This window comes from Anguilla rostrata, chromosome 18 (assembly GCF_018555375.3).
Source record: "Anguilla rostrata isolate EN2019 chromosome 18, ASM1855537v3, whole genome shotgun sequence".
NCBI lineage: Eukaryota > Metazoa > Chordata > Actinopteri > Anguilliformes > Anguillidae > Anguilla > Anguilla rostrata.
Window position 1 is genome coordinate 26,374,757 of NC_057950.1, and position 14,141 is coordinate 26,388,897.

The 14,141-nt window shown below is 48.2% G+C and overlaps 1 protein-coding gene across 5 annotated transcripts in view; it reads right to left on the minus strand.

Moving 5' to 3' along the window:
- vit (vitrin) overlaps positions 1-10,631 on the minus strand; it is a 31,004-nt gene extending 20,373 nt beyond the window's left edge. For all 5 annotated transcript variants that reach the window (XM_064318383.1, XM_064318386.1, XM_064318385.1 and 2 more), the window contains exons 1-2: positions 10,305-10,631; positions 635-737 (exon numbers count right to left, since the gene is read on the minus strand). In XM_064318383.1, the coding sequence (XP_064174453.1) occupies positions 635-668 (34 nt within the window). In that variant the 5' untranslated portion in view covers positions 669-737; positions 10,305-10,631. The remainder of the gene's footprint in view (positions 1-634; positions 738-10,304) is intronic.
- Positions 10,632-14,141: the final 3,510 nt, after the last annotated feature.

The following is a 14,141-nucleotide window of genomic DNA, read 5'->3' on the forward strand; positions in this document are numbered from 1 at the left end:
TAATATTAGGCCAATGTATCACATCTCACGCCTCCAAGCAGCTATCAAGTGGTCCCACAGGCTCACTGCCATTGCTGTGCTTGGATCTGCCTGGCTCTCTTTCAGATCCATAGATGTAAGTACACCAGCATGCATTTGAGCTGAACGGTGGTGCTGTGGTCAGGTTAGGGTGATGTGGATTCAGTGATGTGACACTTTTTGTTGAGATTCATTCCCAGAGTCACAGGAGTGATTTATTTCTTCTTTGCCAAAAGTAATAGCAAGTATACATAACCCATGGATTTTATTTGGCTGGCAATGGGCCCTGTCATGCATGAAAAGCTGCAGCATTCGATCCAAAGTAGGAACAGAATGTCAGGCCCTGATAGGTTGAATCTCCTTTGAATCTTCTTGGTCGATTTAACGTCCTAGGATCTGATTCTTTCCCATATCAATGTTTCAGCTGAGGCACCGTAAGTCAGGTCAATGCAATAGAAAGTGAGAAGCACAGAACACACGTTTCCCAGGAGCACTTATGAAGCTTGCCAGTGAAACGCTGTGAGTAACTTATCTAAACATGAGTCAGGCTTCTCTACCTTTACTAGCAAAGAGACCGTTGGCTGTTGGAAGTTTTAAAAAATTGTTGAAATCATACCAACACAGAAGGTAGTGAGAGATGCTGTGTACATGGTGGGGGGCAGGGGTCTCACTGGTCCACAGTTTTATTCTGATGTCTTCCCAGGTCTCCTCCGTTGCACCTGTTGTGAGAGAATTGGAGTGGTTGCCATAGGAGCAGTTGTCACGAGAACCCTCACTGTGGTACACCCATAGAACCGCTCCTCCTCCAAAGCCAGCATGGCTCTAAAACTCAACACCCAGAGAACTGCTCCTCCTCCAAAGACCGTATGGGTCTAACACCCAGAGAACTGGTCCATCTCCAAAGCCAGCATGGGTCTAAAACTTAACACCCAGAGAACTGCTCCTCCTCCAAAGACCGTATGGGTCTAACACCCAGAGAACTGGTCCATCTCCAAAGCCAGCATGGGTCTAAAACTTAACACCCAGAGAACTGCTCCTCCTCCAAAGACCGTATGGGTCTAACACCCAGAGAACTGGTCCATCTCCAAAGCCAGCATGGGTCTAAAACTTAACACCCAGAGAACTGGTCCTTCACCAAATACAGTATGGGTCTAAAACTTAACATCCAGAGAACTGGTCCACCTCCAAAGCCAGCATGGCTCTAAAACTCAACACCCAGAGAACTGGTCCTTCACCAAATACAGTATGGGTCTAAAACTTAACATCCAGAAAACTGGTCCTCCTACAAAGAACTCAATACCTGGAGGACTGTAAGTGTTTTATTATATTTTTCAGCTTGTGCTCCTCCTTCAGATTGCACACTCTGGTTTAAGTAATAAATTGACTGGAGCCATTGTGCCTTGCTAATTGGTTGGAAAACCCAGCATACACAACACCTCCACAGGGAACTGATCTACATAGAATGCGTGGCCTCTGCTATCTTCACCCCCCAGCTGCTAATGTGTCCCGCTGTTTCCTGTGCACACATTCTCGGCTTGTTTATAACCCACCGGCCTTAGAATTAAACAAAAAAAAATGAAATTCCCTTTTAATCTGTGACTGTCAGCCTGTTGGCATCCGCCCACGCAGCATGCACGCGCAGGCAGCGGAGGCAGATCTGCATGCAGGAATGTTTGCAGTGCATTAGCCGCGAGCGTCTCTCTGCGATCCATCTAATGATTATGCTAACGAGGGCAGAAACGACCAGGCCTGTATCAACAACACCGTCAAGCCTCTTATCATGCAAGAAACAGTCCTGTCTCCCTGCTGCAACACAGGCAGCTTTAATGATTGAGCCTGTTAATACACAGTAATGGATCATGCTATTAATGTTAACTATATTCAGTAATTGTGTGTGATAACTAATTCTAACTGTTACAACAGGGATGGATGTAATTGTCAGTGATGTCCGCGAGTCTCTGTACTCATCTGCATGCAACAAGGATTGATGCTAGAACAGGCCCTCAAAGGCTGGCACCTAGCCCTTAGGTTTGCTGGAAATATTATCAGAGACGCAGATCTGTATTTTGATTTTTAATTTGGCATCTCCAGTCCCACCCGAATTTGGAATGTCCAATTTGCAAACTATGTACAAGCGTTATCATATGCACCCCCGCTGTCAGCTCCTCTGAAACGAGCAGTGTCAGCCAGATGCTTCTTCTCACAACCCAGCTACAAGCCATGCATGCGCAGACCGAGGGTGGAGGAGACCCAATTGTATGCGTGCACAGAGAGTGGGGCTGGAGGAGACCCAATCATACACGTGCACAGAGAGTGGGGGGGTGGAGGAGACCCAATCATACGCGTGCACAGAGAGCGGGGCTGGAGGAGACCCAATCATACGCGTGCACAGAGAGCAAGCCACGGCCAACAGGGGTCCCTTGAGCAATCAACGCTGCAATCCCTGCCAACTGAATCCCTCCTGTAAACCCCTTGGGTAATGCAAAGCCAATTGAGTGGCGCCCCTCCAAGCAGTCGTGTTTCCAAATGAGCTAACAGCAGCCCCAGATCTGTATTCTTTAACACTGAGAGGCAAATCCACTAAGAAAATTACTGAGCAATGTTGTGCAACAGCTGTGCACGCCATCCATGCAATATTAACAATGGATTCACAGAAATATTGATGCAAATTAGATAACTGCACAAGCACGCCCTGATAACTAGTGAGCATAGTAAACAAGTACAATATTATTTCACATAAGTTTCTGTATTTTTTGAGCTTGTACACAGCCTACAGTTGTGCCGAGCTGAATGTCCTCTGTGGCATTAATTTGCATCAACACAATTATTTTTTTCAATCAAAAAGTCAAGTCAATGGATGCACAAATAAAATACAGTGATATTCATTGGAATTTGGGATTATTTTAGTTTGGGCACACATAATGGCACAGGAACAATAATCACTTAAAATACCCCATTGCACAACAAAATCGGTTGAATGACTATCAAATGTATTTCTACAATATTTCTTTTGCAACTTCATCTGAACCAATAGCACTAGGCCATTTTAAATGAATTCATTTTATTAAAGTAACATAGCTCTTAGAACCACCTGTAATATCTGTCTCCATACAATGAAATAGCCAGCTTAAATTTAATTAGAAATCAAGTCACAGCAGTCAAGTTCAATGTCATCTTTGCTGTCTATCATTTCTAGTAAAGTATGACTCAAAGCCTGCCCTGATGAAAAATTCCTGTCTCTGTTCACCTAAAGAGGGATACCCATGCACAGAAGATCCATTTCACCACCAAGTTCCAGGTGATCTTTAAACAAAAACATGCTTATTGCAAGTGGTAAATTGTGTTTATCTTTGTGACTCAGACATGCCCTGTAGTGAGTCCAGTTTTCATAAAAAACTCACTTTTAGCACTAAAATTTAAGCAGATAGCAATTTATATACTTTATGCATGACCCAGACAATGCACTGTGTTGCTATTTCTCTGGTAGTGCAGTTTCATGCACTTCTCACCCACTGTAGGTGCTTTCTGAATCGTGTACTTTATTCTGGTACTTACGACAGGTTAATGGGTGGCAACAATTGTGCTCCATTTATGGGTTCCCCCTTGAAAGGTCAAACTCTCTACCACTGAAACTGAAATCTTCTCATTTGATTCACCTTATGAATATTAATGAAGGTGCTTGACCAAAGACATTACTATGGCAACAGATGCTCCATCTGCTGGCACATAGTCAGGAAGTGGAGAGGGCAGAAGGAGCAAAGGTAGTGAGTATCTGGTTGCGAAACAATATCTATGGAAATATGACAGTTGTTCTCCCAATGAGTAAATCCTAATTAACATGGCCCATTCACACTAAAGATGTCACCCAAATTCAACAGTAGTGATGGTTTCTTGAAGTCACGCTACTCTTTCAGTCAGTGAAACAGGCTTCCTGTATAATTAGACATGTATATGCAAAGTCACGAACTTCTCGTTAACTAAGCCTGGAATATACTTTAAAATGAATTTGTTAGTGCACAAAACAGGGGCTGTCAACATGTGCGTCCAAAGAAAACCAAGGTTTCTCTAACAGTTGCCAACAGCAACAATCATAAGGAATGACTGTCGCATTAATTTTACATGTGATATAGGTTTGATTGTATTTAGACCAGGTTCTCTGTCTATACGAGAAGCCAGGAAGTAGATATGTTGCCCATGCAGTTGAAAATGTGGTCAGTAAGCTTAAATCCTCATGGATACCCAACCCTGTCCTGACTCCACCATTTGGCTGGGTATTTTACGGCAGTTGGCTAACACAGCCTGCCAGGCAGCTAAGGTAGCTAACCCGCTGCACCATATTCTGTTCACATGGACAGCTCCAGCAATCTTGTGTGTGTCAGTGAAAGCAACCACAGAGGCTTTTCAGCAGCTTGGTATTTTTTGTTTTTAAACCAAAAATAGACAAATCTGGTAATATAGTGTATGTGCCTGCCACCCCCCCCCCCAAAATCTGTGGACACGCCCTTCTTCCCTCCACCCCGACTCACCCCCGAGGCATATAACTCCTCTGTATCTCACAAATTTGGATTTCAGGAACTTGGCCGTCAGATTCTATGAATTTTGTCTCAGGTTATAAAATCACAGTTGCAATAATGACAGCAAATGCAGGACATGCAAAACCAAACCCAACACTGTTGCCATGCGACTCCTTCTATATTCACTAGAATTATTACAATGTAGTTAGGTTGTTGTTAAGAGCTTGTATTATACAGTAACAACACCGCCTGTGTGGAAGCTTGATTATATGGAGACTATCCCATCATGCATTTCACTCACATGCCTGTTCCTGCGTTTGGTTAGCTTCACAGGCATCGCCTCATTCCTGCTCTTTCTGTCAGCGTGAAGCCTGCTTCAGAGTCCTCGCTATGAACCACATTTTCTGATCTGTCAGCAGTGGCGCCAGAGGCAGCTTATCTTTCACACTGGCTCAACGATTGGAGCCTAATAAAATTAAATATGACCCCTGGAGGCACTGTGAGCTGGCCCATCAGCGAGGGAACATTGGTCTGAAATCTGTGAATTCTCTTTTCTTTGGAGTTAGGACCTGTTACTGTTTATTTATGAGAGGCCGTCTCAGATATACCCATAGGGATGAACAGCTTGCCAGTTTTTGAATCACGAACAGACAGCTGTTGTTTTAGAATTGCGCATTAACCTTCATTATACTGTATCTGGTGGAGGTGGGGTGCCTTTCATTGCTGCAACAGGTTCCCAATCTCTGGCCCTGAACAATTTGATGGACACAGAAAGCAGCTGATTACAGTGCACCACGATATATGCAGCACATAACTTCAGACAAGGTAAGGGATCAACTTCAGCTTTTACTAATCCCGCAGAGAATAAGCTTTCACACTCTGGTAATTTCAGTCAAACCACAGCCCTATAAAAACATTCATTATGTGTGTCCAGAACTCCCTTTGCAATACTATGGCTATTCCCTCCACAGACACTGAAACATTGCCTTTCTTTTCCACTCTGACAGTTAATCCCCTTCTAGCACACTCACACAACCCCCCAACGGCAAGCTGATGGTTTCACCCAAGCTGAGGGAAACAAAAAGAAAGTGAATGTGGAGTTCACATGTCGAATTAAGGTGTCAGGTAACAGATTCCAAAAGGACATTTTCCAAAAATCTGTCATTTCATCATCATAAGTCTTACCCTTCCCCCCCACCCCCCCACACACCTATTATGGGGAGTGGTCCTCCTGCTTCCTTTTTTAGCCTGTTTAATCTTGCTGTGATGTAACATGATGCGTTTTTATTTGATATTGGGGCAGACATTTTTTTCAGCCTCACTGATCTGTGAGGTTGAACACATAGTGTCTCATGTGATGTCATGTTCCCCCCATCCACTCGCTGCCAATTTTTTCTACTCCACTCTGTGTGTCATCCAGGTAAATGCTCCAAAACTGCCCACAGGTGCATCATGTACAGGGCTGCCGTATCTGGGTCAGTTCACTTGTTGAACACCTTTGAACATTGTTATCCAGCATTTCAAATACAAATCTACTGATGCAGTTGAGGGTGAGAGCCACACTACAGGGCTAGATCAAAACACTGCCTGAAGGTTCCATTGCTCAATGCAACCTGAAGCCTGGTTACCAACCATAGACTGCCGTTTTCTCACACTGCTGCCCCTGACAGACGATCAGCGACAACTAGAAACCACCCAAACGCACACATGCATATTCCACATGCTAGAGAACTGTACTCTGAGCACTTATTTCAGTTAAACTACAGTTTTATTGCTAACATAGCATACAGAAAACAATACAACTGCTATTTTTGTAATCAACGCAAAGTTGACTGATTAGGCTGACAGAGTGCAGTGGAAGAGACATAGGCCTTCAGACCTGCACAAGGGTTACACAGTAGGCAGGAAAATCAGTTTATGTAATTGCTCATTTGAAACGGCTTATCGTGGAAAAATCTCCAACGATCCAGTGGAATGGAACAAAACCGCTAACCGCGATCAGCTTTGGCGCGTTGCTTTGTCTCTTAAACGGCACCAGTGCGCTAATCTCACTGTAATCTCTAAATTCCCCACGCGGTGCCCCCTCTCCACCTGCGCGCTCATGGAAAATTAAACTGCAAGGGTGTGAGAAGAAGTGATCACGGGCTGAATTCTTCCCGCCCGTGTTTTTCTCAGGAGTCAGCTGCTTAGTTTCCCATGTGCGAGCAGCGCAGTGGTTTGTGGAGCGCGGGGTGTCTGTCGAGCCCTCAGGTGAGATGACGGGCGAAGCAGGAAGTTGCCCCGGTTCCCCGCTCATTCAGAAAGGGCCACCGGGGATGCAGAAGTCACACGGTAGCCGTCGGAACTCCGCGTCTGTCCGACGCCCCGCCCTCCTGTTCCCCCGTACGCCTACCGTTTTGGCCGGTGGACAATGCAAGCGCATACCAGGGGAATAAAATCCCCGCATTCAAAAAAACGCTTAGTTTCAAGCTCAGATTTCAAACAGGATGACAGCAAGCTGAGTCTCCGTTTTCTCACTGGCTTCTCTCCACCTGCACTTAGAACTGAAAACCGCTGGACAGACCCTCCCTTCTCAGTGGCTGCTTCTGAAAATAAATAAAATTTAAAAAAAACTTTCGCTTCAGATATAAAAAAATAGTTGTGGTGTTGTTTTGCGGAAATATTTAGCATTCTAAGAAATCCTCTCATCTCCTGCCAGTGGTACACTGATAAGTGGGCATGTTTCATGTGATTTAAAACCCAATACTACCCAAGCATGGTTTTCTGTATCTTTGGGTGTATCAGCCAAGCCAAATGACTTAGACGTAGCAGGTGTCTGTGGTGGGTGTGCGCACCAGTTTTAAGTGCCTTTCTTGTTACCAAGGAGGTGCTCAGCTTTCACAGAATGTACTGTGCAAGCCAAGGACAGCACTGGACTGACAACTCTGTTTCATGGGGGTAGAAACTGAACCACACTTCCTTTGGGAGATTTTTCACAAAAGGGGATTTTAAGCTCTTTCTAGAACAGCTCTCATTGAGGTGGAACAGGTACATTATGACCTCACAATGCCTTGTATTGTTTTCCTTTTGCTTTGTGTGACAGGCCTACAGGGAAGTGAGGGATGTGTTTTGTGTAATGGAACGTCTGTGGTGTGTGTAATGCTGACTGAGAAAGGCCTTCTCGGAGGGCCTGCGGGCGTATGCATTCTGCAGCACGTCTCTGTGTCTTCCTTATGGCCGAGAGCCATGGAAAGACAGCTAAGTTTCCAATCGCGTCCGTGGCAGTGCGCGATTGGTCCTGGGGACAGATCAGCCAGGAAGCCAGAGGAGCTTGTCCTCACATGACCATGGGGTACTTTAATACCTCAGCTACTCTCCTGTGTAAGTCTCTCTGTGCAAAGAAAGATTTCTGCAGCTCAGACTATGTTCAGTCATTATAATGCCAAAACCTCTGCTGAGCAAAATCTCTACAGAGAAAAATGTATGCATATTTAAACTTCTACAGTATAAAATCAGTTCAATGCAAAATCTACATACCAAAATATCTAAATAAGGATATAGAATACGAGATTGCTATATTGGAAAATATTATGCTGATATGCTAGTGTGCTAGTTTGCTGTTCTTTCCCAGTCTACCCTTGCCGGGTTTTTCTCTGATTCATTCATAGTATTAAGCATATGGGCCAAAGAATAATGCATAGCCTGTCTGCATGTTATTACACATAATTCATAATTACATTTTTACAAGGTAAAGATATCAGGTGATTATTGGCACGGGTGGTTTGTCAGATAACGTTTTATCGTATTATGGTATATTGTAATGCGTAAAAGGGGACACACTGTGGGTAAAACTCCTGTCCACATAGCTAGGTGGGCGGGTGTATTCCCTGAGGCAAAATATAGGGGACACTACCTGGCAAAGTTACTGGTGTATACAGTAGTTTTCCCGAAAACAGACGTAACCAGCGTTATGTGTGTTTCCCTGTTTAACCTGCGGAGAAATCGCACCAGAGCAGAATCTGATTGCTGCTGATTTTCACTGGAAGAACTACCACCAGAGGTGCCACAGAAGTTTGAAAAACCAAGAAGAGAAATCAAAAGTATGCGAGAGTATTCTGAGCTTTTCTCTTGTGGTTCCTAAGAGAAACTGTTTGCATGCCTGTGAAATCTGTGGGTCGGTACAGGAGCCGGTTTTCAGAATGGGCATTCTGGACAATATCACAGACAGAAACATATTGCTTAGAGCGATGCAGCCTGGACTATTTCAGCCTTCTTGGTTAGGATAACAAAACTGTGAAATAGCGTGGATAAAAGCAGCCTGTGTGCAAACGGGAAACGCAGGGAGGGGTCATGTTTTAGAAAACGGCAAGCATGGGAATCTTACTGGGGGTGCGGCCTTTTGTGTTTAGATTGAAATACGCTAAAGCGTGATGAGAATGTAATCCGAGGAAAGAGCAAGATCCAGACAAGCATGCAAGCTTTGACTTGAACCTCCCTCCCCATGTGCCATGCAGTGGCAAAACCATATCCTGTTAGAGGCTGTCCCAGGTACAAAATATTAAGGTCATTTAAAAAAAAATCTGAATTATACATTGAAAAATAAAAGGAAACAAGCAAAAAGTTCTTAACAGAACGCTTATGCATCTAAAGATGTGGAAGGATCGATTATGGACATATTCTGTGGAGGGGCTGGGGTCTCCCCTGTGACATTGAGAGCTGGTTACCTTTAGAAGGTTTTGAAATAAAAATAGAGACAGTATGTCCCCAAAAGTTTGCCACAACATTTTGCCAAGTAGTTTTGCATTTTGTCCTGCAGGGGCAGTGCCAGGTGGCTGTTTTATGTTTACAGACTTTAGTGGGTTTTTTTTTGTTTGTTTGGTTTTTTTTCCTTTAGGAGGTATGTTGCTATAATGTGTGAGTCTGTTTAAGCTTTCTTGTGGACTCCATCAGACAACAGTTTCAATCAGTTTGTCAGATTTAATAATAATTTTCTGAATGGAATTGCGATTGTAACTAAACAATTAATCTGGCACCTATGTTTGTTAAAAAAAGAAAAATAAGTTTTAAAACTATCCAAGGTTACGACGACTTTCCACAAAAGCGCATAAATATGTTAGATACAATCATTTGGCATTGGCCGTGCGTGGAGCTGACCGCCCCAAGGTAGTTTCAGATGTGATCTGAAGAGGGGGTGCTAGTTTGGAAAATCTCAGAGAAAATTGCTGTTAGCTGACAGTGTAAAATGTATCGCCTTGGGCAATTGGTTCAAGTCTGTACTAGCTCTCCGTGCTGCGGAATCAAGTCAGGATCATAAATCTGGTCCACACGCTCATAAAGCTGATCGAAAAACAAAATTTGAAAAAGAAAAAATCCCCGGCAACCGTATCTAACCTTTTGCATGAAATTACCTGCGATTAAAATTTGTTCTTTTTTTTTAATCCAACGCCAACAATTAACCAATAGAAGGTGATAAAAAAAGTAAATGCTTTTCGGAGATGTGTCCTGTCAATCAATCATTCGATCCAATGTCAATCTAGAGTTTCCGCTTCAACTGTTGTAATGTTAAAGGAAACAATTAAACATATATTTAAAAAAAATAATACACAACTCACAGTCTTTTAACATTAACAAGGATTTGCACTGACACGCAAAATATCTGTACTTCTTCCTGAATTACAAAACAGGTCTTTGCAGGAACTAATCCCAGACAAATCTGATGCAACAAAAAAGATAACCAAATAGATTAACCGAACCTGGCCATGGGCAGATTTGAGTGAATTAAGGTGAATTTACCTTTATGGATTGAAAGTAGGCTGTCTGCCTCTCGGTCCTCTTGAGTTTCGCACTATTAAAATAGCAGTTGCTCAAAAAGTCCCTGGGTCATGGCTGCAAAATCCAAGTCGGAGTGGAAGTGAATGGTCTCACTGTATCCCCAGCAATATCAACACACCTTCAGCATTCCGTCTGCGAGCGCCGAGTCGCAGGGGAGCGCACAGTGAAGTGGGGATATAGGATGGAGCGAAAGTAACCCAAGTTTCTCTCGCCCGTCCCACTCGCTGCAGAGCAATACTTTACAGAAGCAATCAAGTGCGTTCGCTCAGTTCACTAAACCAGGGGATGCTCGCGCGCTCCGACTGCAGGGCACACATGCGTGCTTGACAGACTTTTAAAGAAAGTTTAGCGTCCGAGCCTTTTCATTTTCCAATTACGACGTAATTCATGCTTATTCGAAACAAAGTGACGCTTGACAGCCTCGCCAAAACGTTGGATAAAAAGTTGTTAAACACAAAATAAACCGAACCGAAATCCAAGCACTGACTTTGTGTTTTATGGAGTCTTCACACGGAAGCTATACTTCTAAAGTTTGGTTTTCCTTTAGTTGTGTGAAATGTAAAATAGTTACACTCTCAAATAGTTTCAGCCAAAGCATATATTTCCTTCTATTTCAAGATCTACTTTTACATCCGACAGAAGAAATGTTTGAATAGCCATATAGGAAATTGAATCATCTTTTTCATGTTTATTTCTATGAATCATTTATTATTCAACTCATGTAATGCTGACATTTTAATTAAAAGGGCAAAAAAACAAGCAGCCACTGTATATGATCCCAAAGTTTTCAGATTTTTCCAGCCAGCCTTCTGCCCTTTCTGCATGAGTGGACTGTGGCATCTTGCATTGGGGGAAATGCTGGGGAAATGTCAGATTTTTGGCCGCGACATCGAATAAGTCTGAACGCACAAGAGGCCTTTATCCCTAAAGAGTAGATTTGTAGGGAGGAGTGGGCGGAGTCACTAGCTTGTGTGTGTGTGTGTGTCAGCTCTTCTGCTCTGATCCCTACAGAATAGCTGTTTACTGTGACTCATCCAGTGGCCTGTCTGTGGGTCCGTGGTTCAAAGGGTGCCGTGTAGGTGTGGGGGAGGCGTGCCCGCGGGGGTGCTCTCTGCTGGGGGGTCCCACGCAGGTGTGAACGCCGCAGATCAACAGGCACATCCGCGTGAGGAAGCCCCCGCAAACCCCGCCCACTCCCACCTGCTAAAAAGCCAGCCCTCTGACCAGGGGACATGCTCCACATCTGGGGATAAACTCGCGAACGCTGCCCGCCCCTTCGCCTCGAACCCCCCGCATCTCAGCAAGTCTGCTTTACCCGTCTCTCTCACCATCGCCGTACAGGAGTGAGCAGAGGTGGAAGCACCAGCGGAACTTATTAAGGGCCCAGATTGATGTGTGGTTGGGTGGGGCATGCCGGATCGATGTGTGTGTGGGTGGGGCCTTGCAGACTGGGGGCTGCCAGATTGATGTATGGGTGGGTGGCGGGGGGGGCTGCCAAAGCAATGTGTGGGGGGGGGGGGGTCCTGCTGGACTGATGATTGGGCGGGTGATGTCTGCCTGTCAGTTTGATAATTGCTCCGAGAGGCTTCCATTGTCCTGTCCGTACAGACATGACTGAGTGCAGACAGTCCGTGCAGCAGACCACCCCCCCCCCCACCCCCCGGGGACCTTTCCAGTGCACCTCTCTGTCTGGGACCGCAGCCCCACCCCTCCCATTAGAGCTCAAAGGCAGGTTCCTTTCCCTGGAATCGCCCGATTGCTCATCAGCAGGCCTCCGGGAGCCAGACAGCATAATCACAGGCGATGTAATCACAGCGGACTCCGCTTTCTCTCCGCTTTTCACTGCCCTCTGCGCAAGGAGGGGTTTCTGTTTGATACGGTCCTGCTCTCCCCAGCAGGGACGCTAACTCTGAGCGGCCTCTCGCCCCGCGGCCGTCTGAAGCCGCCTCGCGTGTTTTAATTTGCCACCGTGGGAGCGAAAGGGCAGCTGGGAGGGACAGGCGGAGGTGAGTGGCTCTGACTGGGGGGACAGCGGGGGGTACAGTGGGGGGACAGGCGGAGGTGAGTGGCTCTGACTGGGGGGACAGCGGGGAGGACAGGCAGAAGTGAGTGGCTCTGACTGGGGGACAGCGGGGGGACAGCGGGGGGACAGCAGGGGGACAGGAGGAGGTGAGTGGCTCTGACTCGGGGGACAGCGGGGGACAGGTGGAGGTAAGTGGCTCTGACTGGGGGACAGCGGGGGGACAGGCGGAGGTGAGTGGCTCTGACTGGGGGAGGACAGCGGGGGGGACAGGCGGAGGTGAGTGGCTCTGACTGGGGGAGGACAGCGGGGGGACAGGCGGAGGTGAGTGGCTCTGACTGGGGGACAGCGGGGGACAGGCGGAGGTGAGTGGCTCTGACTGGGGGAGGACAGCGGGGGGACAGGCGAGGTGAGTGGCTCTGACTGGGGGAAGGACAGCGGGGGGACAGGCGGAGGTGAGTGGCTCTGACTGGGGGAGGACAGCGGGGGACAGGCGGAGGTGAGTGGCTCTGACTGGGGGAGGACAGCGGGGGACAGGCGGAGGTGAGTGGCTCTGAGTGGGGGGGAGGACAGCGGGGGACAGGCGGAGGTGAGTGGCTCTGACTGGGGGACAGCGGGGGACAGGAGGAGGTGATGGCTCTGAGTGGGGGACAGCGAGGGGGACAGGCGGAGGTGAGTGGCTCTGAGTGGGGGAGGACAGCGGGGGGACAGGAGGAGGTGAGTGGCTCTGACTGGGGGACAGCGGGGGACAGGCGGAGGTGAGTGGCTCTGAGTGGGGGGACAGCGAGGGGGACAGGCGGAGGTGAGTGGCTCTGACTGGGGGACAGCGGGAGGGACAGGCGGAGGTGAGTAGCTCTGACTAGGGGGAGGACAGCGGGGGGGACAGGCGGAGGTGAGTGGCTCTGAGTGGGGGACAGCGAGGGGACAGGCGGAGGTGAGTGGCTCTGAGTGGGGGACAGCGAGGGGGACAGTGGGAGGGACAGCGGGGGGACAGCGGGGGGACAGCGGGGGGGCAGCGGGGGCCCAGCGGGGGGGACAGCGGAGGGGACAGCGGGGGGACAGCGGGGGACAGCGGGGGACAGGAGGCGATGAGTGGCTCTTACTGGGGGACAGCGGGGGGACAGGAGGCGATGAGTGGCTCTTACTGGGGGACAGCGGGGGGACAGGAGGCGGTGAGTGACTCTGACTCGGGGACAGCGGGGGGACAGGCGGAGGTGAGTGGCTCTGACTGGGGGACAGCGGGGGGACAGCGGAGGGACAGTGGGGGGCGACATCGGGGGGACAGCGGGGGGGACAGCGGAGGGGACAGTGGGGAGGGACAGTGGGGGGACAGCGGGGGGGACAGTGGGGGGACAGCGGGGGGACAGTGGGGGGGACAGCGGAGGGGACAGGGGGAGGGACAGTGGGGGGGACAGTGGGGGGGGACAGCGGGGGGGACAGGCGGCTCATTTCTGCGGCGCACTGAGTCGTGGAGCGGGCCGAAAACTTGGCGGGGAATGCGGGGCATCCGGCCGATTAGCATCAAACCCCCCTTCCCCACACCTCCTCCTACCCCCCGTCTGGGGAACGCCTGCCACCGTCCCACCTCCATAAGGGTCCCTTTGTGCGAGGAGCACGCTGCTCCTCTGATGCACCCAGCCCCTCGTTAGCGCACGGCTAACCGCTCTCAGCCCCGACACGTCTCCTTACCGCAAAATGACCGGCCCTTATGCACAGACACATGGGGCTGGGGCGGGGGCTGGGGTGGGGGCGGGGGGGTCGGGGGTTATGTTTACGGT